The 25,418-nt window shown below is 36.6% G+C and overlaps 1 protein-coding gene across 5 annotated transcripts in view; it reads right to left on the bottom strand.

The window, feature by feature from the left end:
• The window catches only part of LOC143570123 (uncharacterized), a 151,353-nt gene that overhangs the window by 123,630 nt on the left and 2,305 nt on the right, over window positions 1-25,418 (bottom strand). The window contains exons 2-5 of one of the 5 annotated variants that reach the window (XM_077055861.1): window positions 21,191-21,461; window positions 20,308-20,499; window positions 20,112-20,187; window positions 19,658-20,081 (exon numbers count right to left, since the gene is read on the bottom strand). In XM_077055861.1, the coding sequence (XP_076911976.1) occupies window positions 19,753-20,081; window positions 20,112-20,187; window positions 20,308-20,499; window positions 21,191-21,461 (868 nt within the window). In that variant the 3' untranslated portion in view covers window positions 19,658-19,752. Of the gene's footprint in view, window positions 1-19,657; window positions 20,188-20,307; window positions 20,500-21,190; window positions 21,462-24,801; window positions 25,307-25,418 lie in introns of those variants that run through there. The other 4 variants (XM_077055862.1, XM_077055859.1, XM_077055858.1 and 1 more) reach the window with 4 other exon arrangements.

A 25,418-nucleotide genomic window follows, 5' to 3' on the forward strand; every position in this document is an offset into this window, starting at 1 on the left:
AATTCCTTTCCAAGGCGAGACCTTAAGCATCACATTGTCGCCAACGTTAAACTCAATTGGTCGTCGCCGCTTATCTGCATAAGACTTTTGTCTGTCTTGAGCGGCTTTCATTCTTGCTTTGATCTGATCGAACTTTGAAGACGTTTCTTGAACCACTTCTAGGCTTCCCATTTCTTTCTGACCAATCTCACCCCAACACACCGGGGTTCTACATCGTCTACCGTAAAGCATCTCGAACGGTGGCATACCAATACTTGAATGGTAACTGTTGTTATAGGAGAACTCTGCCAGGTGCAGATGATCATCCCAACTCCCACCAAAATCTAAAACACAAACACGCAGCATATCCTCAAGGGTTTGGATCGTCCTTTCAGACTGTCCATCGGTTTGAGGATGATACGCCGTACTGATTTTCAACCTCGTCCCCATAGCTTCATGGAATTTCCTCCAGAACCTCGAAGTAAACCGTGTATCTCTATCAGACACGATCGATAACGGTACTCCATGCTTAGCCACAACCTCTTTAATGAACAAGTTTGCTAACGTTTCTGACGAGATAGCCTCTCGTATAGACAGAAAGTGAGCACTCTTGGTCAAACGGTCCACTATCACCCAGATGGTATCATGATGCTTAGCTGTACGAGGTAGCTTAGTTATGAAATCCATGGTGATGTGTTCCCATTTCCATTCAGGTATATCTAGCGGTTGCATCTTCCCATAAGGCTTCTGATGTTCGGCTTTGACTTGTAAGCAAGTTAAGCACTTACTAACATAATCCACTACATCATTCTTCATTCCAGGCCACCAGTAATCTCTTTTCAAATCTTGATACATCTTTGTAGCTCCTGGATGAATCGAATATCTTGAACTATGGGCTTCATCTAAGATTCGACTTCTAAGATTACCATGGCGTGGGATCCACATACGGTCGAACCTAGTCTTAACTCCATGAGTGTTTTCCATCAACTCATCTTGCTGGCCATAAATCCTTTCTTTCTTTACTAACCCTTCATCTACTAACACCTCTGACTGCACCTTGATGATTTCTTCAAAAAGACTTGGGTTCATGATCAACTTGTATGACTTCACTGTTGCAAGGACTTCCTCATTCTTACGACTTAACGCGTCAGCGACTACATTAGCTTTACCGGGATAGTACTTAATGTCGCAGTCATAATCCTTAATCAACTCCAACCATCTTCTCTGCCTCATGTTCAATTCTTTCTGCTCGAAGAAGTACTTTAAACTCTTATGATCTGTATAAATAGTACACTTAGTACCATACAGGTAATGCCTCCATATCTTTAAGGCATGCACTACTGCCGCTAGCTCTAAATCATGCGTCGGATAAGTACTTTCATGGACTTTCAACTGTCTAGACGCGTAAGCTATCACCTTCCCTCGTTGCATCAAAACGCAACCTAGCTTTTGATGCGAGGCATCAGCACAAACAACGAAATCCTCATCACCATCGGGTAGAGAAAGGATTGGAGCTTGCGTGAGTCTCTTCTTTAATTCTTCAAAGGCTTCTTCTTGAAACTTTCCCCAACTGAATACTATCGCCTTTCGGGTCATACCGGTCAGCGGTGCGGCTATCTTGGAGAAACCTTCGATGAATCTCCTATAGTAGCCAGCTAACCCTAGGAAGCTTCGTATATCAGTCGGATTCTGCGGAGTCTTCCAATTCGTTATCGCTTCAATCTTAGCTGGGTCCACGGTAATCCCTTCAGGATTAATCACGTGACCTAAAAATTGCACTTCTCTTAACCAGAACGCGCACTTTGAAAACTTGGCATACAACTTCTCTTTCTTCAGAATCTCCAATACCTCTCTCAGATGCTCAGCATGGTCAGACTCGCTCTTTGAATAAATCAATATATCATCAATGAAGACGATAACCGACTTATCCAACGTCGGTCGACACACCCTATTCATCATGTCCATAAATGCTGCAGGAGCATTTGTTAGACCGAATGACATTACGAGGAACTCGTAGTGTCCATACCGCGTTCGGAACGCTGTCTTAGGGATGTCTGCCTCCTTCACCTTCAGCTGATGGTAGCCTGATCTGAGATCTATTCGTGAGAACCAACTTGAACCTTGCAGTTGGTCAAACAGATCATCAATCCTTGGCAAAGGATATCTATTCTTTACCGTAAGCTTATTCAACTCACGATAGTCTATGCACATTCTCATACTTCCATCCTTCTTTTTCACAAACAAAACCGGTGCGCCCCACGGAGAAACACTCGGTCCGATAAAGCCCTTGTCGAGGAGTTCTTGCAGTTGGGACATCAATTCTTTCATTTCGGACGGCGCTAGACGGTAAGGCGCTTTCGCGACAGGTTAGGCTCCTGGTATTAAATCTATCTGAAATTCTATCTCTCGCTCCGGTGGCAACCCCGGAAGATCCTCAGGGAATACTTCTGGGTAGTCTCGCACAATAGGAACATCTTTCATTTCTTTAATCTCGGCCGTAGCGTTGACGACATACGCCAGGTAGGCACAACACCCTCGCCTTAGCAAACCCTCGGCTTTTATCATCGAAATGACATTAAGCCCAGAACTTTCCTTATCACCATAAACCGTCACCGCACTACCATCCAAGGACTTTAACCTTATTATCCTACTCTTACATACTATCTGAGCCTCAAACTCAGACAACCAATCCATCCCCAAAACCACATCGAACCCTCCTAAGGTCATAACATACAAGGTAACAGGGAACTCATGTCCCTCCAATTCTATCCTACAGTCCTTAACCATTTTCATTATTTTAACCGAAGTGTCACTAGCGGTTTCTACTATAAGAGTCTCAGACACTCGGCAACATTTCATTTTAGCTAGCTTACTAAATGTCGTAGCTACAAAACTTCTATTCGCACCAGAATCAAATTATACGGAAGCAGAAATGCCGTTTACTAAGAACGCACCGGTCACAACATCAGGAATCTGTCTCGCTTGTTCCTGGGTTAGCATATAGGCTCTAGTTCTTGGCCTAGCTTGATCGGCATCCTTCTTTCTACTACCTCCAGCTTCACCCTCGGTGCATTCTCTAGCAAAGTGACCTGTCTTACCACACTTGTAGCATGCAGGCTTAGAACTGCACTCATGAGCATAATGACCTGCCTTCCCACACTTGTAGCAAACATTCGACCCAACTCTACACTCTCCAGCATGCATCTTTCCACACTTATGACATGTATCCAAACCCTTTCCCCACCTACACTCACCACTGTGTGCCTTGCCACAAGTCTTGCACGACCTGTTCTCCCAAACTCTCGGCTGCTTGTTCTTAGGGTTCCACATCTGGTTACCGGGTCGTTTAGCAGGAGCGACCCATTTCTTCTCTTTCTTCTCGTCTCCCACCACCACATCATCCGCAGCCAAGTCTGCATAGACCATTTCTGCGAGTTCGACAGCAGAATCGAAAGTAGCAGGTTTACTTGTCCTGACTAACATACGGACTCTCTGTGGTAATCCCCTCACGTAACACTTGATTCTATTCTAAAAGGGAAAACACAAACATCATCACTTAAGGAACTATTTAGTACAAGGATAGCAAGGCTAACAGGTAATAACAGTGGCCAGCTGTGACTAGCTGATCACGTTGCTCTCCGTGTCCTATACACTTCCCTTTATGAGTCTATTTGTGCTGGTTCTACTTAAGCAGTTAGTCAAATCAAACAATCAATTATTCCTATCAATTATTTCGGGTCATACGCTTGTTGTTGTGATTGTTGTTGCGGTGATTGTTGTTGTAGGAAGCAAGTTTGGGTTCGGCTTTAGCATCAGATGTTGAGTCGGTTTCAGTCTTGTTGGGATTAGGCTTGGAATCCTTGCGAGACAAGGTTCCATCCAAACTTGCAAGGATTCCAAGCCTAATCCCGACAAGACTGAAACCGACTCAACATCTGATGCTAAAGCTGAACCCAAACTTGCTTCCTACAACAACAATCACCGCAACAACAATCACAACAACAAGCGTAAAGCCTATGCCGTTAACCAACCCAATAACCAACCTCCTTCTAACCAAAACCAAATTACCCCGAACAAAAAGACTTACCTCGGTCCTCATCCCCTATGTGCTAAGTGTAACTTCCATCACTCTCCCCAAAACCATTGCCGACTATGCACCCAATGCAACCTTTATGGCCACCTTGCTAACACTTTACGTATCCCGCCTAATGCACAAGCCACCTCACGTACTCAACCCGGTGCTCCTAATACCCGTGCTTGCTATCATTGTGGAGACCCAAACCATCTTCGCAGCTTGTGCCCTCTACTTATTCATGCCCATCAAGCTCAAACTGTGACTACAACCGGCTACTTGACACATGCTCATCAAGTTCAAACCCAACCACCTCATGTTTTTCAAGCTCCTACCATCAATCCAAGTCAGTCTTACTTAACAACTTTATCAGACCCCGCATCCGCAAGCTCAAGTGTACCAAGCATACTTTGCTAAAGCCCCTGCTATACAAGCTCAACCTATTCAAGTTATTCCAAGCCAATCTACCTCAACTGCTCCTACTCATGCAACTCCTCATGGTGCCCCAAGTCACATCAATTAATCTACTCAATGATATTGAAGACTTTTGCCGTTCCCTTTACCTATCTTAATTTATTTTGTCTTTTTCTTAATTATTGTAACACCACTTTATGGCCTTGGATTATTTCTCATTTGAACTATTTATCTTTTATAATCTACCTCATGAATAAAATTCCTTTGGTTCAATAGATTGTTTATTAAAGTTTACTCTTATCTTATTTATTTACCTTCATAAGTGATGACTTCTTCAAATACTTATATTTTTGCGATGTCTTAATAAAATCACACTGCAACTTTTGGAATCATTTTATACATTGATGTTTTCTAATTTAAAACTCTTTAAAAACTTTGTTCCCTTAAAAATAATGTTTTACTTAAACTTTTTGTAACCCACACAATGGGACGAGTCATGTGGACCATCCGATGATCTAAGTAATTATGAATGCATACGTAATTACCAAAGTCCTCGCATGGAAATCATGATCCGAATAATTGTGTGTCATAATCTAGAACTGTAAGTAATTGAGATAACGGTACGAATGCAAAGATGATAAGGACATGGTGGATACGTCGCTGGTACATCCTATATATAAGTGTCCTTATCAGATTTTCATTTGGAGCGTTACCTCGACTATCTAAAGTTCTATATTATGTATTTTATTTAATGGTGTTGTTATGGTATTCCTTAATTTCGGGACGAAATTCCCTAAAGTGGGGGAGACTGTAACAACTCGAGTTTTCGAACTTATACTTTTACCCGACTCGGTTTAATGCTCGGATTATCTTATTATATAAGTATAATTGGCGTTTATTGAGCAAAACTGATTATTTTATTAATATATAATTATAATTAAATCTTTATTGTTTTTTTCCTACACTTTCAGCCCAAATCATATAGTTTCAACTTCTTCTGTCCATCTTTAAACATCAGGGATTAGATTGTAAGTATTGTTATAACCCATATGATAATCTGGATATCCTAATACCCAAACCCGGACCCAAAACATCCAATTCAACCCTAGTTTGTTCTAGAGCCCATATCCATCATCCAAAATCTAATTAGATACTTCTAGATTGTAATTCATGCCTAGGCGACCTTAATCCTTCATTCAATTACATTTAAAAGGATCCAGAGCGTGGGCCTTAGCTTATTATTCACATTATGAACCCTAATCTCGTTTTCTATATAAACGACCTCATAAACACAATTAAATCCACACCAACCTTCCCTCAGTCGTCGCCAACATTTGCCCTATACATAATTATATTAACTTTTACGTTTACTTGCTCGTTCGTGAACATCTTTGGCTGGCTCTGCTCTGTCCCCGTTAACCTATCACTGATCGTTAAACGAGGAAATTGTTTATATCATTAGGATCGCGATATTGTGAGGATCAAAAGCCCTAAGGTTGGAATCGTTAAAATTAACGGATTTGATTGATTGTTAATCCTAGGGTTCTTAATCAAATCTGTTAATATATGCGTTTGTAATTAATAAATCAGATCGGGTTTACGATGCAAGTACTGGTGAAGCCTAGCTGGTTAGTTCTTGAGGGTTCGGGGGTGGTCGCGGGTTCGACCCCCTGCCACCCCGATTTTTCTATTATTTTGATATTTATTTTTTTTAAAAGACCTTTACTAGTATAATAATAATACTAATGATTAAATAAAACTATTTCATTAAAAACCGATCCTATAATACTTGTTTCTCACGTCTTTTGTCCGTGTATGTACGTATACGTATATTTTGATATACATACATGTATATATGCGTATATATAATACCACGTAAACTAATGTTTTGGTTATACAATATTAAATGTTTTAACGAACGAATAAATATTTTTAAAGATTTATTTTAGTTAAATAAAATATTTTTATATAATAAAATATTATAATACACTTTTAAACGGCTTTAATGAAGTAATAATATTATTAAAGATGTGTTTTACTTATATAATCTTTATATATATATATATATATATAATACAGTATTATAATGTACTTTGTTTATAATTTAACAAACTAGTAATTTTTCATATAATATCTTTATATAAAATAAAATATTATATTACTAAATAGAATATAATATGACTTAATAATAATTATAATTATCGAGCTTTCTTAATCGATCTAGTTCATTAACTTAGTATTTTCGTATTCTATTATCCTTGTTAGGCTTTATCGTCAAAACGCGTGACCCGCAATCAACAATCTTAATATTTCTCGTTTCACTTTTGTTCGTATATCGAGGTGAGTACCACATTCCCCTCTTTTACTTGTTTTCTCACGTTTTGGGGACATATGCGTAGATCATATTTTTTATATATACTTATACTCAAAACTGCAACTATTGTCTTATGTGTTAACAACTTATACCTTACTTGTTTATGTGCTTGCTTGCTTTATATGCTTCCGCATTCGGAGAGGTCCAGTATAATCTCATAATAGTATGATCATAGGCCAGTCGTTATAGCTTTGTGCTTCTCGACATCTCAGTTATACTTGCTCATTTGGTTAATTTGTTATTCTCATATGACTTGTTGCAAATACTTATTTTCTATATGGATATTTAACCTGGTGTGTTGCTCACTCAACCTTGTGTTGACAAAACCATTCTATTTTCAACGCATATGTAGGTTATCGTTTGATGTAAAATAACTGAAGTACAAGATTCTTAAGGATTTACGCTAGAAGAAAACTTATGTGTCATATTGTTAGTGATTAATATACGTACGTTGTTTATTTGGATTTTGTAAAGATGATTCTTATTTGGAAATTTGATTAATAGATATCGAGACATTTATTAATGCGTGATAGTAACCTGAGAGCTGTGACAATCAAATCACGCCCCGACATTTCCCCCGTAGGTTGGGGTGTGACACGAACGCAACAGGTATTGATTTGATTTTATCATTAATAATGTTGATTAATAACTTAATATATTAATCATGGTGATTTGATGATTTAGGTGAGGATTGTAGTACAAAAAAGCTTCAAGGAAGCATTAGATTTACATGATATTTTTTATTTCACCATCTACGACATATAAAACCGGTATTTACCAATACATCCTATGTATCATATTATTTACCATAATCTTGTAAGTGGTAACCACTGGTGTGTTTTTTTATTTATAGGCGAAAAGAAAAACAATCCCCTAGCAATGCATGCAGGAGATATCATTAGTGTGAGTTCATTAAGAAGAATAGAATATGAGTTGGTGAATCTTGCATATTCATGCTTCACTAATTCAAGATAGTATGATGATTTTGAGCAATGTCTCAATGTGCAATTAAAAGTAAATATTGAAAATTGACTTATAGAATGACAAAATTGGTAAAATGATGTTTAATATGAAAATTGAGTTGAGCATGTTAAACTTACTAGATGGGCAATTTTTGGCACCTGTCAAAACAGGTCAGGTTGGGTTGACCAATTATGGATGTTTTTTCTCCAAATTTTGTATTTTATAAAATGTTATTGTATTCACCCTTTACTATGACAAATTCATATGACAGGAAACTATAAGCACAGGAGATTCTTGGGAATTTTGTGTCATATTGGCAAAATGGCGGAGAAGAAGTCTCCTCCAAAACTTTATTAAAGCAGGAGTACCAGGTCATGTATTTTTGTCATTTAAATATGAAGGGTTAAATTGAAACCCAAAAGAACCCGACCCAAACAAACACGAGTTTGACCCAGCCTTTTACGGTTCGGTCCTTGACCCAATATTTCTAGAAATTGCTTGATTCGTTCTGTGTCGGATCGGACCAATTGCACACTCCTAATTAGGATGCTTGATCATAGCAATAAAAATGAGAATGTTCATGTTTAAATCTCAGAATTCTCCAAAACAAGGGATTGGAACTCCAGTCTTGCCTTACGCCATGTTCTAACTGCATGTTTTATAATTATTTTTATGCTTTCAAATTAAAAGTAATTCTCAATTTGTGGTCAATATGTTCTTGGCAGCAGGTTGTAGGGATTCAATTGCCTATTAATTGCGTATGGGTTATGAGTATAATTAAGATGATTAGTTTTCTGTTTTCGTTTAATTAAAGTGTAGAAATATAAAATTGTTTAGTATATGAAAGATATTTACAATGACATGATTTTTTTTGTTATACTTGAAGTAATGATTTGGGTGGTAATTTTTCATCAAGTACCCGTGTAGTATACAAGGACGATTTAACTTATTTATTGTTGAAGGGTTTGGTTTATTTTATCTTTAATGTATACTATTTTAGTGATTCATTACAAAAGCATAACAATAAAGTAAAATCATCCATTCATACTAGCTATGTTAAAGTTTTACAATTTGTTCAAATATATAAACATAATTTCAAATTTGCATTTTTCATAATTTCTCGTTTTGTGGTACATGATGTGCCAATAATGTTACTAGGGAATATTGACCAAAAGAATGGTATGTGCAATGGAACTACACTTTATATAATTAAATTGGGGAGGCGTGTTGTTTAAGTTTACGTAATTTTAGTTACTAATATTGATTATCACTCTTATATTATTGTAGTAATCTAACGCTTTCAGATAAAAAAAACCTTCCGTTTAAGTTCAACATAAGGTAGTTTCCCATTGGAGTTTGTTCTGCAATGAACATCAACAAAAGTAAATGCCCCTATCAAGAGTTACATATACTTGAAAGACCCAATTTTTATACATGCCCAACTTTATGTAGCTTTATCTAGAGTCAAACGTAATTTTAGTTACTATTATCGATTATCACTCTTATATTATTGTAGTAATCTAACGCTTTCAGATAAATAAAACTTCCGTTTAAGTTCAACATAAGGCAGTTTTTCATTGGAGTTTGTTCTGCAATGAACATCAACAAAAGTCAATGCCCCTATCAAGAGTTACATATACTTGAAAGACCCAATTTTTATACATGCCCAACTTTATATAGCTTTATCTAGAGTCAAAAGTGGAGATGGGCTTAAAATATCTATTTCAATTAAGGTAAAATCACAAACAAAACAACAAATATAGTTGGTTTATAAGGAAATTTGTAATAGTTTATGAAATTAATGTTTGAAAGTTAAATTTTCTTTATCAACATTCTACTATTTAATGTCAATATTTATAATTTTATGTCCTTAAATGTTATGTTTTCGTTTGAATGTGACTTGCAATTATAAATCATGTTGCCGTATGAAAAAGTAGATTATAAATGATCTTGACCCCTTCTTAAAACAAATTGCCATTTTAAATAATAAGTTTTATCATAGGCCCAAACTAAATATTTTAATATTAATTAATTACATGTAATAATTTATGTATGTGTGTGTGTTTAATTGACGATTTTTATATTTTCACCCGTATCGTACACGGGTTAATAACCTAGTTGTACATATGTGTATAAAGAATAACATGTATAAAATTTAAAAAATAAGTATTATACATATGTGCATAATTTTGCTAAACCGATATTTTTTTTATTTTTTTATGAAACCGTGATGAAAAATAAAAAAAATTGGTTGTTTTACTTTTTTTATTTTCGCTTTTTTTTATAATTTTTTTTAAAAGAAATTTTGTTCAAAATTGTTCTCATAGTTCTGAATTTCAAAATAATTCTCACATGATCATAATCCTCTCTCTCTGTATATATATATATATATATATATTACATTATAATACATATTAGCAACTTTTGGCCTTCCTACACTCTCTCTCATGAGACGCCGTAATATTCAATGACCATAAATATCTCCGGCGTATTCTCAGTGCTTTCCGGCGGATTCAATTCAACATCGACCGTTACCTATTCAAAGTAATTGAATGGTATTGTTTGATCGATTGAATGCAACAATTGAATTGTTTGTCATCAAAGACATCTGGCTCCTTCATTCTCATCGTCGGTTCAAGGGAATCTTCAGTTTTATTCATCGTTCAATTTAATTGCAGCCAACACGATACCCATAAATCTTTACATGTTGCTCTGCTAACTCTCCATGCCGGCTACCAAAATCCTAATTCTGAGATTTGGGCATCTGTGTGGTATGCACGCTATTTCATTCTCAACATATTCAGTTAAATTAACATGCAAAAGTACTAATTAAATGCAATATTTCAATATGAAATATGGTTATTGGTTTGCCTTTTTGCATTTGTTTAGGTTGTTGTTGTTGTTCGGGTTGTAATCATTCGTGTGATTCAAGGTACTTCCACTCCTATTTTAGTTTGCTTTTAATTCAACAATAATCGGGTTAATTGGTGGTTCGGTTTTTATACATCTATATTACATTATAATACATATTAGAAACTTTTGGCCTTCCTACACTCTCTCTCATGAGACGCCGTAATATTCAATGACTATAAATATCTCCGGCGTATTCTCAGTGCTTTCCGGCGGATTCAATTCAACATCGACCGTTACCTATTCAAAGTAGTTGAATGGTATTGTTTAATTGATTGAATGCAACAATTGAATTGTTTGTCATCAAAGACCTCTGGCTCCTTCATTCTCATCGTCGGTTCAAGGGAATCTTCAGTTTTATCCATCGTTCAATTTAATTGCAGCCAACACGATACCCATAAATCTTTACATGTTGCTCCGCTAACTCTCCATGCCGTCTACCAAAATCCTAATTCTGAGATTTGGGCATCTGTGTGGTATGCACGCTATTTCATTCTCAACATATTCAGTTAAATTAACATGCAAAAGTACTAATTAAATGCAATATTTCAATATGAAATATGGTTATTGGTTTGCCTTTTTGCATTTGTTTAGGTTGTTGTTGTTGTTCGGGTTGTAATCATTCGTGTGATTCAAGGTACTTCCACTCCTATTTTAGTTTGCTTTTAATTCAACAATAATCGGGTTAATTGGTGGTTCGGTTTTTATACATCTATATTACATTATAATACATATTAGAAACTTTTGGCCTTCCTACACTCTCTCTCATGAGACGCCGTAATATTCAATGACCATAAATATCTCCGGCGTATTCTCAGTGCTTTCCGGCGGATTCAATTCAACATCGACCGTTACCTATTCAAAGTAGTTGAATGGTATTGTTTAATTGATTGAATGCAACAATTGAATTGTTTGTCATCAAAGACCTCTGGCTCCTTCATTCTCATCGTCGGTTCAAGGGAATCTTCAGTTTTATCCATCGTTCAATTTAATTGCAGCCAACACGATACCCATAAATCTTTACATGTTGCTCCGCTAACTCTCCATGCCGTCTACCAAAATCCTAATTCTGAGATTTGGGCATCTGTGTGGTATGCACGCTATTTCATTCTCAACATATTCAGTTAAACTAACATGCAAAAGTACTAATTAAATGCAATATTTCAATATGTAATATGGTTATTTGTTTGCCTTCTTTACATTTGTTTAGGTTGTTGTTGTTGTTCGGGTTGTCATCATTCGTGTGATTCAAGGTACTTCCACTCCTATTTTAGTTTGCTTTTAATTCAACAATAATCGGGTTAATTGGTTGTTCGGTTTTTATACATCTATATTACATTATAATACATATTAGCAACTTTTGGCCTTCCTACACTCTCTCTCATGAGATGCCGTAATATTCAATGACCATAAATATCTCCGGCGTATTCTCAGTGCTTTCCGGCGGATTCAATTCAACATCGACCGTTACCTATTCAAAGTAATTGAATGGTATTGTTTGATCGATTGAATGCAACAATTGAATTGTTTGTCATCAAAGACCTCTGGCTCCTTTATTCTCATCGTCGGTTCAAGAGAATCTTCAGTTTTATTCATCGTTCAATTTAATTGCAGCCAACACGATACCCATAAATCTTTACATGTTGCTCTGCTAACTCTCCATGCCGGCTACCAAGATCCTAATTCTGAGATTTGGGCATCTCTGTGGTATGCACGCTATTTCATTCTCAACATATTCAGTTAAATTAACATGCAAAAGTACTAATTAAATGCAATATTTCAATATGTAATATGGTTATTTGTTTGCTTTCTTTGCATTTGTTTAGGTTGTTGTTGTTGTTCGGGTTGTCATCATTCGTGTGATTCAAGGTACTTCCACTCCTATTTTAGTTTGCTTTTAATTCAACAGTAATCGGGTTAATTGGTGGTTCGGTTTTTATACATCTATATTACATTATAATACATATTAGAAACTTTTGGCCTTCCTACACTCTCTCTCAGGAGACGCCGTAATATTCAATGACCATAAATATCTGTAAGTCCCCCCGGGGGGTCGCCGATCGATACGAGATCCGCACCAGGTCTAGGAGTGCGGAATCCTCCTAGACTCGTTTAATGGTGTAGAAGACGAAGAACACAATTACACACAAACACATACACGAACAAACACACGAATAGGATAAACACATCTGCAGATCTTTTATATCATAACCAAACCATGTTACAAAACGAACAAAAACGAAGACACGGCAGACCCGAGTTGAGCTCTACCTCGGGTCGTCCCACACGACTCTCCCTCTCTGTTTTTCTCTAGACAATTGAACTACACAAAACACACTCTAACTTTTCTGGATACTCAAACCTGAACAAGACACATATATATATAGACAAAACAACTTCGCGGGCTTGGGCTTGGGCCAGTAGGCGAAGTTGTTATAACTTCGCCTATGGCAGAAGTTGTTACAGCTTCGCCTATGACGAAGTTGTTATAACTTCGCCTATGGTGAAGTTGTTCTAACTTCGTACTTCATTTCCGCTGATCAGAATTGGATAGCGACGGTCACAAAATGCACCAACAATATCTCCGGCGTATTCTCAGTGCTTTCCGGCGGATTCAATTCAACATCGCAGTTACCTATTGAAAGTAATTGAATGGTATTGTTTGATCGATTGAATGCAAAAATTGAATTGTTTGTCATCAAAGACCTCTGGCTCCTTTATTCTCATCGTCGGTTCAAGGGAATCTTCAGTTTTATTCATCGTTCAATTTAATTGCAGCCAACACGATACCCATAAATCTTTACATGTTGCTCTGCTAACTCTCCATGCCGGCTACCAAGATCCTAATTCTGAGATTTGGGCAACTGTGTGGTATGCACGCTATTTCATTCTCAACATATTCAGTTAAATTAACATGCAAAAGTACTAATTAAATGCAATATTTCAATATGTAATATGGTTATTTGTTTGCCTTATTTGCATTTGTTTTGGTTGTTGTTGTTGTTCGGGTTGTCATCATTCGTGTGGTTCAAGGTACTTCCACTCCTATTTTAGTTTGCTTTTAATTCAACAATAATCGGGTTAATTGGTGGTTCGGTTTTTATACATCTATATTACATTATAATACATATTAGCAACTTTTGGCCTTCCTACACTCTCTCTCATTAGACGCCGTAATATTCAATGACCATAAATATCTCCGGCTTATTCTTAGTGCTTTCCGGCGGATTCAATTCAACATCGACCGTTACCTATTCAAAGTAATTGAATGGTATTGTTTGATCGATTGAATGCAACAATTGAATTGTTTGTCATCAAAGACCTCTAGCTCCTTTATTCTCGTCGTCGGTTCAAGGGAATCTTCAGTTTTATTCATCGTTCAATTTAATTGCAGCCAACTCGACACCCATAAATCTTTACATGTTGCTCTGCTAACTCTCCATGCCGGCTACCAAAATCCTAATTCTGAGATTTGGGCATCTGTGTGGTATGCACGCTATTTCATTCTCAACATATTCAGTTAAATTAACATGCAAAAGTACTAATTAAATGCAATATTTCAATATGTAATATGGTTATTTGTTTGCCTTCTTTGCATTTGTTTAGGTTGTTGTTGTTGTTGTTCGGGTTGTCATCATTCGTGTGGTTCAAGGTACTTCCACTCCTATTTTAGTTTGCTTTTAATTCAACAATAATCGGGTTAATTGGTGGTTCGGTTTTTATACATCTATATTACATTATAATGCATATTAGAAACTTTTGGCCTTCCTACACTCTCTCTCATGAGACGCCGTAATATTCAATGACCATAAATATCTCCAGCGTTTTCTCAGTGCTTTCCGGCGGATTCAATTCAACATTGACCATTACCTATTCAAAAGTAATTGAATGGTATTGTTTGATCGATTGAATGCAACAATTGAATTGTTTGTCATCAAAGACCTCTGGCTCCTACATTCTCAACGTCGATTCAAGGGAATCTTCAGTTTTATTCATCGTTCAATTTAATTGCAGCCAACACGATACCCATAAATCTTTACATGTTGCTCTGCTAACTCTCTATACCGGCTACCAAAATCCTAATTCTGAGATTTGGGCATCTGTGTGGTATGCACGCTATTTCATTCTCAACATATTCAGTTAAATTAACATGCAAAAGTACTAATTAAATGCAATATTTCAATATGTAATATGGTTATTTGTTTGCCTTCTTTGCATTTGTTTAGGTTGTTGTTATTCGGGTTGTCATCATTCGTGTGATTCAAGGTACTTCCACTCCTATTTTAGTTTGCTTTTAATTCAACAATAATCGGGTTAATTGGTGGTTCGGTTTTTATACATCTATATTACATTATAATACATATTAGCAACTTTTGGCCTTCCTACACTCTCTCTCATTAGACGCCGTAATATTCAATGACCATAAATATCTCCGGCGTATTCTCAGTGCTTTCCGGCGAATTCAATTCAACATCGACCGTTACCTATTCAAAGAAATTGAATGGTATTGTTTGATCGATTGAATGCAACAATTGAATTGTTTGTCATCAAAGACCTCTGGCTCCTACATTCTCAACGTCGATTCAAGGGAATCTTCAGTTTTATTCATCGTTCAATTTAATTGCAGCCAACACGATACCCATAAATCTTTACATGTTGCTCTGCTAACTCTCTATGCCGGCTACCAAAATCCTAATTCTGAGATTTGGGCATCTGTGTGGTATGCACGCTATTTCATTCTCAACATATTCAGTTAAATTAACATGCAAAAGTACTAATTAAATGCAATATTTCAATATGTAATATGGTTATTTGTTTGCCTTCTTTGCATTTGTTTAGGTTGTTGTTGTTCGGGTTGTCATCATTCGTGTGATTCAAGGTACTTCCACTCCTATTTTAGTTTGCTTTTAATTCAACAATAATCGGGTTAATTGGTGGTTCGGTTTTTATACATCTATATTACATTATAATACATATTAGCAACTTTTGGCATTCCTACACTCTCTCTCATGAGACGCCGTAATATTCAATGACCATAAATATCTCCGGCGTATTCTCAGTGCTTTCCGGCGAATTCAATTCAACATCGACCGTTACCTATTCAAAGAAATTGAATGGTATTGTTTGATCGATTGAATGCAACAATTGAATTGTTTGTCATCAAAGACCTCTGGCTCCTACATTCTCAACGTCGATTCAAGGGAATCTTCAGTTTTATTCATCGTTCAATTTAATTGCAGCCAACACGATACCCATAAATCTTTACATGTTGCTCTGCTAACTCTCTATGCCGGCTACCAAAATCCTAATTCTGAGATTTGGGCATCTGTGTGGTATGCACGCTATTTCATTCTCAACATATTCAGTTAAATTAACATGCAAAAGTACTAATTAAATGCAATATTTCAATATGTAATATGGTTATTTGTTTGCCTTCTTTGCATTTGTTTAGGTTGTTGTTGTTCGGGTTGTCATCATTCGTGTGATTCAAGGTACTTCCACTCCTATTTTAGTTTGCTTTTAATTCAACAATAATCGGGTTAATTGGTGGTTCGGTTTTTATACATCTATATTACATTATAATACATATTAGCAACTTTTGGCCGTCCTACACTCTCTCTCATGAGACGCCGTAATATTCAATGACCATAAATATCTCCGGCGTATTCTCAGTGCTTTCCGGCGAATTCAATTCAACATCGACCGTTACCTATTCAAAGAAATTGAATGGTATTGTTTGATCGATTGAATGCAACAATTGAATTGTTTGTCATCAAAGACCTCTGGCTCCTACATTCTCAACGTCGATTCAAGGGAATCTTCAGTTTTATTCATCGTTCAATTTAATTGCAGCCAACACGATACCCATAAATCTTTACATGTTGCTCTGCTAACTCTCTATGCCGGCTACCAAAATCCTAATTCTGAGATTTGGGCATCTGTGTGGTATGCACGCTATTTCATTCTCAACATATTCAGTTAAATTAACATGCAAAAGTACTAATTAAATGCAATATTTCAATATGTAATATGGTTATTTGTTTGCCTTCTTTGCATTTGTTTAGGTTGTTGTTGTTCGGGTTGTCATCATTCGTGTGATTCAAGGTACTTCCACTCCTATTTTAGTTTGCTTTTAATTCAACAATAATCGGGTTAATTGGTGGTTCGGTTTTTATACATCTATATTACATTATAATACATATAAGCAACTTTTGGCCTTCCTACACTCTCTCTCATGAGACGCCGTAATATTCAATGACCATAAATATCTCCGGCGTATTCTCAGTGCTTTCCGGCGAATTCAATTCAACATCGACCGTTACCTATTCAAAGTAATTGAATGGTATTGTTTGATCGATTGAATGCAACAATTGAATTGTTTGTCATCAAAGACCTCTGGCTCCTTCATTCTCATCGTCGGTTCAAGGGAATCTTCAGTTTTATTCATCATTCAATTTAATTGCAGCCAACACGATACCCATAAATCTTTACATGTTGCTCTGCTAACTCTCCATGCCGGCTACCAAAATCCTAATTCTGAGATTTGGGCATCTGTGTGGTATGCACGCTATTTCATTCTCAACATATTCAGTTAAATTAACATGCAAAAGTACTAATTAAATGCAATATTTCAATATGTAATATGGTTATTTGTTTGCTTTCTTTGCATTTGTTTAGGTTGTTGTTGTTGTTCGGGTTGTCATCATTCGTGTGATTCAAGGTACTTCCACTCCTATTTTAGTTTGCTTTTAATTCAACAATAATCGGGTTAATTGGTGGTTCGGTTTTTATACATCTATATTACATTATAATACATATTAGCAACTTTTGGCCTTCCTACACTCTCTCTCATGAGACGCCATAATATTCAATGACCATAAATATCTCCGGCGTATTCTCAGTGCTTTCCGGCGAATTCAATTCAACATCGACCGTTACCTATTCAAAGTAATTGAATTGTATTGTTTGATCTATTGAATGCAACAATTGAATTGTTTGTCATCAAAGACCTCTGGCTCCTTTATTCTCATTGTCGGTTCAAGGGAATCTTCAGTTTTATTCATCGTTCAATTTAATTGCAGCCAACACGATACCCATAAATCTTTACATGTTGCTCTGCTAACTCTTCATGCCGGCTACCAAAATCCTAATTCTGAGATTTTGGCATCTGTGTGGTATGAACACTATTTCATTCTCAACATATTCAGTTAAATTAACATGCAAAAGTACTAATTAAATGCAATATTTCAATATGTAATATGGTTATTTGTTATCGTTTGCTTTCTTTGCATTTGTTTAGGTTGTTGTTGTTGTTCGGGTTGTCATCATTCGTGTGATTCAAGGTACTTCCACTCCTATTTTAGTTTGCTTTTAATTCAACAATAATCGGGTTAATTGGTGGTTCGGTTTTTATACATTTTTTTATAATTTTTTTAAAAGAAATTTTGTTCAAAATGGTTCTCATAGTTCTCAATTTCAAAATAATTCTCACATGATCATAATCCTCTCTCTCTCTCTCTCTCTATATATATATATATATATATATCAATGCTGTAAAACTCGCTAGGCGGTCCCTAGGCGGCCGACCCCCTTGTAGGGAGTACTCGACTACTCGACATGTACTCTGGCATGATAAATATAACACAATAATTGCTAGATGTGAATTTCACTTTATATTAAAAAGAACATTATCGAACTATTGACGGACGAGCATGAACAAGGTATCGTTCGTTCGATTCATTTACAACTCTACTTACAACTATTGAGCAGTGGTACAACAATTAATAATTGTTAGATGTGAATTTCACTTTTTATTAAAAAGTACATTATCAAACTATATGAGGTGGTTTAAATAAAAGTGAATAACGTTGTCGTTTACTTAAAAAGTGAAAATGTCCCGCCACATCATTACCTCACTTCCACTTAGACGCAAGGCTTGCTAACTTTTCACTCAAAAATACGTAATGACAACAAAAACACAATTATTATTTATTTAGTTTTTATATAAAAATGTGAGCAGGTAAATACCCTGTTAAGCCACTCAACCTGTTAATCGGTTTGCACCCCCTCTTTAACAATGGTGAAAAAGTTTGGTTGAAGATTTGTTAGTGAGGTGGCAGGGAGACCACCCCCAATTAATCTTAATAAAATCTAATGATTATAAAGAACATACAGGTAAATAAGATCATTTAGCCTTACAGAGGTTCAACACAGACTAGTGGAAGACGGATGATTTATCTTGTGTTTCGTATTTGATTAGATTCGCTCTCTCGTGGATGATCGAGACAAATGTGACAATATAACTAGGGGAGTTTAAAGTTTCAATTTTTCTTTTTTAGACGGTACGCTATGGGGCGCGGAAATGAAAGATGACGGGCGCTGAACACCACCAAGAGGCGCCCTTGATGATCGAGCAAATGTGACAATATAACTAGGGGAGTTTAAAGTTTCAATTTTCCTTTTTTAGACGGTACGCTATGGGGCGCGGAAATGAAAGATGGCGGGCGGGCGGGCGGGCGTTGAACACCACCAAGGGGCGCCCTTGATGGTGAGGCGCTGAACACCACCAAGAAGCCCCCCCCCCCCCCACACACACACACACCATGAAGGATAGTCTTAGTATGTGACCATTCTCTCATGCATATATCATATGAATTTAAATGATCAAATTTCACTCTCTTAAATTCGATATCACAATTAATTAACTAAACTTAGTTACTGGATGTTATATAAACGGTTCCAAACAAAACATATCTACAAACATTCCAAGTCTGGTTTCTACTAGGCAAATAAACAGCATAGAGATATTACATAATCACAACTAAAGTCTCTAGATCATATTAGTTATGCACGACAACAGCAAAAAACCATATTCATTAATGACAAAAGGTTCAAAATTTTGCCATTCCCAGTTGCACAAACTGGTTGTTGACTACTGCATTAGCCATTAGCATAATAACAAAAAACATGGCACCAACAGTTGGCGTTTTGATTATAACTAAACTTGCGGGTATAAGGGAAACCATAAAATTACATTTTACTAAGGCGACGGCTCCAATGCTGTAGCAAGTTCATGAAAGTAGATACTCGAACGACTTTGATTTTCATCGCACTGGATCTTTATACAATCTGCTAGTTTACTAATGGTGATCTTAGCCTCTGCACACATACTAGTAAAACATGGTTGGATCTTAGCCCTATTTGTTGCAGGCAGCTTTGCCAATAATTCTTCAATGCGCTGCAACTTCTGAATAATGAGACAACCCTGTTCTTTCGTTAGCTGTATCTGCGAGCCCATATTTTCCCAATGCTCCTTGATCTGGGCAATGGTCCCCCCAATTTTCAGCTTCTTCGGTTCATGGCTCTCCACTGGTGCTTTCTCCCGTTCCACGTGAGCACTGTTGGTCCTGATATTATCTTTCTCTTCTTTTAAAAGCAATTGTAATTCATCCATAAGCTTATTTGCTGCAATCTCCTGCATCAGATCATAGAATTTATAAGAAACATGGAAACACTCTCCGTTTATAATCATAGATTCCCCAAATTTAAAAGCATGTAAACTTTAGGACAAGGCAAGACTACAAATGAAAGTTACCTCACGTAAGACCATTGTGAAGGTGCACAATGGAGAGCCATCCAGCAAATAACTTTGGAGTTCAGTACACATAGCTACTTTCTCGGGTGATTGCTCTAACAAGTATTTTCTATGTGGGTAAATATATAGCCTCTTTAAGTTCACAAACGGAGAAGGTTGATGTAACACAAGTTCTCTAGATGAAGACAGAAGCTGTAGAACATTTTATAAACAGAAATTACATATACCAAAAAAGAGCACACAATGCAGCCTTCATAATTATGTCTACAGATTTATAAATGCAGACAGCATTTTCATCTTCAATTTGGTGTTTGGCTAATTATTGCATTATAAGAGAGAACGACGTGCAGATTCATGTTTCTTGATACTTGGCGCCAATATAAGTATGCAGTTTTAGCATTGTATTATTATGGAAAACAATTCCTGATTTTCGATGTAACTTAAAGAGAACAATATATCATGATGCGAGATACGCAAAAGCCTAGTTTGGAGACACAACATAACAAAGGGAAATTACATATAATCAGTTTGACTGAACCAAAACCATTAATTAGCCTAAATTTTATTACTTGACATTCTTTGACAACTCAAACACCTCAATATGAATGAACACATTCGTTGCACTTCCAAATAATCATCTATAAACCAAGTAAGACATAACATATGCCAGTTTGGTCAAGGGACAATTTAGAACTTTGAGTTGGTCAAATTGGCTATATATGTGATTTTATCTAATAACAATGCACTTTGATCACCTATATATGCAAGTAGATCAGTCAAATATGTAATATATATGCCTCTTTTCTAACGATGCTTAAGTTTCAACCTTTGGTAGTTCTTGGAAATAACTAAAAATCATTGTAAGATGCTTATTAGATAATACCTCGACAATTTCCAGGTTAAGGGTAAGGAAGTGGACATTGTGAAGCTGCAGAAGCAGATTAACGATTTGATGAGCGTCTGCATCTTTTGGATAGGAAACACATATATCCGCCTTCTCCAAGGAACAGAAACCGTCTGTAGATCGAAGCAAAGGACACGAGCCTTTATAGAGCAAGGAGGCAAGGTCAGGAGCAGAAATCACAAACTCCGCATTACAGGATCTAATGTAGAGATTCTCAAGTTGAGGTGCAACCACATTGACAACCTTCACACTATAGGAGTCGCGTTTAACTGTGAGATTAGACAGTCGAGGATGAAAGATACTGATACCACTGATCCCATAGTTCTGAATTTCCTCAATGTGAGATTCTTCAGGTTTGCACATTTAGAGAAAACACCAACGCATTTGTCGGTTTCGTCATCACACAGAGTAACTGAATGAAGCTCCAATGTTATCAATGCTGAAAGTTCCCACGTGGATGTCGGAGTAAAGGAATAACTATCAAAGCGACTCCTACGCTTTTTGTGATGGGCATACGCTGTCAAACTAAGATGTTTGAGAGACTGAGAACTAACGAGAGAAAGAGGAAATTCTAAATCATCCTCAGGAAAGCACACCACTTTCAGTTGCTGAACGTTGTGAGAAATTGCATAATTCAGAATTCTTTTGACAAACACCTGGCTCACCTTTCCACGAAATTTGAGCTTCAGTTCATACACTTCAGTTTGATTGTTTCGGCGAGACAAGAATTGGGTAACAAATTTGGAGAACTTTGGCAATGTAGGGAATTTCTCACTCGAGAGACGAAAATATGGCATTGAAGTCCAGATATACCTCCATCTAGTCAACAAAACACTGTTACCAATAGCATCTGTGATCTTGAGAAAAGATAGAATTTTGTGTATAAGATCATCAGGCAAGCTGCTTAATCTATCAGTACCAACTTCTACATCCATTATTCTCGATCGTTTTAAATACTTTTGGCTCGTTTATCCAACGGCTGCAATTTAACAGTATGAAAGGATCATGACATGCAAAAACAAGAAACCATAAACAAATAGGGCAGTAATCGAGCCATTTGACGCTCAATATTAATAAGTTATTTTCACTTAAATAAGCAATCCTAAACACACCCTTATTAAAAGAGTAAAAGTGTGAAAATCCTCTCTAAGGTTGGTCAAATATGCAAATTTAATTCAAATAGTTTATTTTTTGCAACTAGATCATTGAGATTTGTCATTTTTTGCTAAAGTTTAGGGTTGACAATTTAGGCACGATACACGACACGAACCTACACGAATTTAACAGGTATCGGGTATTGCCTTAACAGGTTCCGTGTACCAAACAGTTAAGGTTTCGTGTACCAAACATGTAGACACGAATCGACATGTTAATTTTTGTGTCTAAACATGTAAAATATCCGTTTACCTGTTAAGTAACCGTTAGTGTACGTACCTGATTAGATTTTCATATAAATAATATAATATGTTATATACCGTAAATAGTTAACCCTAAATTTTTATATCAAAAACTGAACACGATGCACTAGAAATGAGATCAGTACCGTACATGTGCCTAAAATCAGTAAATCTTGATACTCGTACTCGTACCTAATTTTATGGACCGGGTGTATTCATGTAAGTCAGTATAAAATGACTAAAAACACTCACTAACAAAATCACATCTTGGAAGCTACAGAATCACATCTTAAGGAATAGCGGAGTTGTCGACCTGGACTCAGAATACGTGCAGGCCCTGGAACGCCTAAATGGCGAGCTGGGATATCAGCTAAAAATGAAGCCCCCTAAACTTCCTTACAGACCCCACGGAAGGGAGATCCACCCTACGACCGACAGATTTGCTCGTCTTTGGTTGGGCCGGGGGAAAACACGCTTGTGTTGACCTCACAGGGGTATCTCCTTTAGCTGGTTTGAGGGATAATGGTTTTGTAGCTGGGCAAGCAATGAAAAGGGCTGAAACGAAGAAGGTGGAGAAACATGCTAAAGCCTGCGAAGAGAACCAACATGTTTTTGTCCCTCTGGCTTTTGATACCTTTGGCTCCTTGGCACCGGAAGCTATCCGTTTCCTAACCAGGGTCCAACGGGTTGTGCATAGCAATGTGTCGACTCCAAAGGGCCAGGGGTATGTCTTTAGCAGGTTAGGGTTTGCAATTCAGAAAGGGGTGGCGGCGCAGCTTGTTGCCCGCCTACCTGCTATGTTACCTGCTATGTTGATGTAATATCTATGTTTCTATATAAAAATCCAATAATATAAAATAAAAAAGAAAAAAAAAGAAAGGAAACTAACAAATGAAAAATTAATTACTTATTATCCTCTCTTTATTTATCTCTTTATATCTATTGCTAAAAACTCTGACGGTGTTAGTTGTAAAAATTAGTTGATTGATAACGATAAGAAAAAAAAAAGAATCAATTTACTTTTTTCTAGAATTGTGACGTTACACACAAGACTCGGCATAACTCAATTAAGTAATTAACTAGTGGGGTTGAAGGACCTGGCTTGAGGCCTTAATTGGCTTAAACCAATGGAAAGGGATGGCAATGCGTCAGGTTTGGGACGGGTTTAAGTATTTCCAAACTCATGTCCGGTTATTAAAATCCGTCTCAAACCGTCGGGTTTTAATCGGGTAATTACCCGTCGGGTTTCGGGTTTTTCCATCGGGCTTCGGGTTTCTTATCGGCTTTTGATAAAATACCTGTCGGGTATACCCGGCACAAACCCACCAGATTTTGACAAAATATAACTAATCGATTATAAAGGTAGTTATCATAAAGATAAAACATCTCAAATATTTGACATAAACAAGTTTCGACAAATAATATATTTGGAATATAGTATATATATATTACCCTATATATATATATATATATATAATATAATAAGTTATATTAGATACATCGGGTATATAATCGGGTAAATGAATTTATGTTATCGGGTAATCGGGTATATTAGCCATCCCAAACCTGTGAAAAATTTCAAAACTAATCACAAACCCGTCCCAAACCCTAATGGTCGGGTATTACTCATCCCATTTATGTCGGGTTTCAGGTTTTCCCATCGAGTTCGGGTTTCATTGCCATTCCTAGGAAGCTGCATATTATTTACCTTTTGATTCTTATGTGATTCCATTCGTTCTCTTGTTATTAAATCGAAAACACTGACATATAAATAGGCAAGTTTCAACCTGTTGTAGTTTTCATGTGACTATTCACTCATTTCACATGTGAACAGGCTTAACCATATAGGTAATATAAACAATGAAAATATACACAATCACTCTTACATTCTATTTCATCACAACTAATTAGCTATATTTGGTTACTGGATGTTATATAAACGGTACTATTAAACGCATCTCCAAACATTCAAAATCTAGTTTCTGCTAGGGAAGTACACAGCATAGAGATATTACAAAATTACAACCCATGTCACTTGATCGCAGCAAAAAAACATATCCCTACCTAAATGGTCGAGTTCATAAGTGCTACAACTTCAAAAGGTTACCATTCCCAGTTGCACATGTGGGCTGTTAGCTGCATTAGGTTAATAACAAAAACAGGGACCTGAAAGTAAAACAGACAACAACATGGCTCCAAAAGTTGACATATTGATTATAATTATCACTCGGGAGTATAATGGAAATCATAAACTTACAATCTGCTAAGGTGACGACTCCAGTGTTGTGGCAAGTTTATGAAAGCAGACACTCGGAAGACTTTGATTTTTATCACACTGGATCTTTATACAATCTGCTAGTTTACTAATGGCAATGTTAGCTTCTTCACACAGACTAGAAAAACATGGTTGGATCTTAAGTCCTATTTGATGCAGGCAGCTTTGCCAGTAATTCTTCAATGTCTTGCATCTTCGAAATAATGAGGCAACCGTAGTTTTCCTTAGTTTAACCTGAGCTTCAAGATTTTCCCAATAGCCCATGATTCGTTCCATGTCCCCCAGCGTTTTCCGCTTCTTTGGTTTATGGCTCTCCGCTGGTGCTTTCCCTCGCTCCGGTTGAGCATTGGTGGTCTTAATATTATCCTTCTTTTTATTTAAAAGCACCCGTAGTTCAGCCATAAGCTTATGTACTGCAATCTCCTGCGCGAAATCATAGAACTTATAAGAAACATGGAAGCACTATCCATTTATCATCATAAATTTCCAAATTTAAGCGTATGTACATTGTTAGCTTAATTTGGACCTGATCAAG

The sequence above is a fragment of the Bidens hawaiensis genome, unplaced genomic scaffold (assembly GCF_021521415.1).
Source record: "Bidens hawaiensis isolate Kalapana, Puna unplaced genomic scaffold, B.hawaiensis_p1.1 tig00024824_1, whole genome shotgun sequence".
NCBI lineage: Eukaryota > Viridiplantae > Streptophyta > Magnoliopsida > Asterales > Asteraceae > Bidens > Bidens hawaiensis.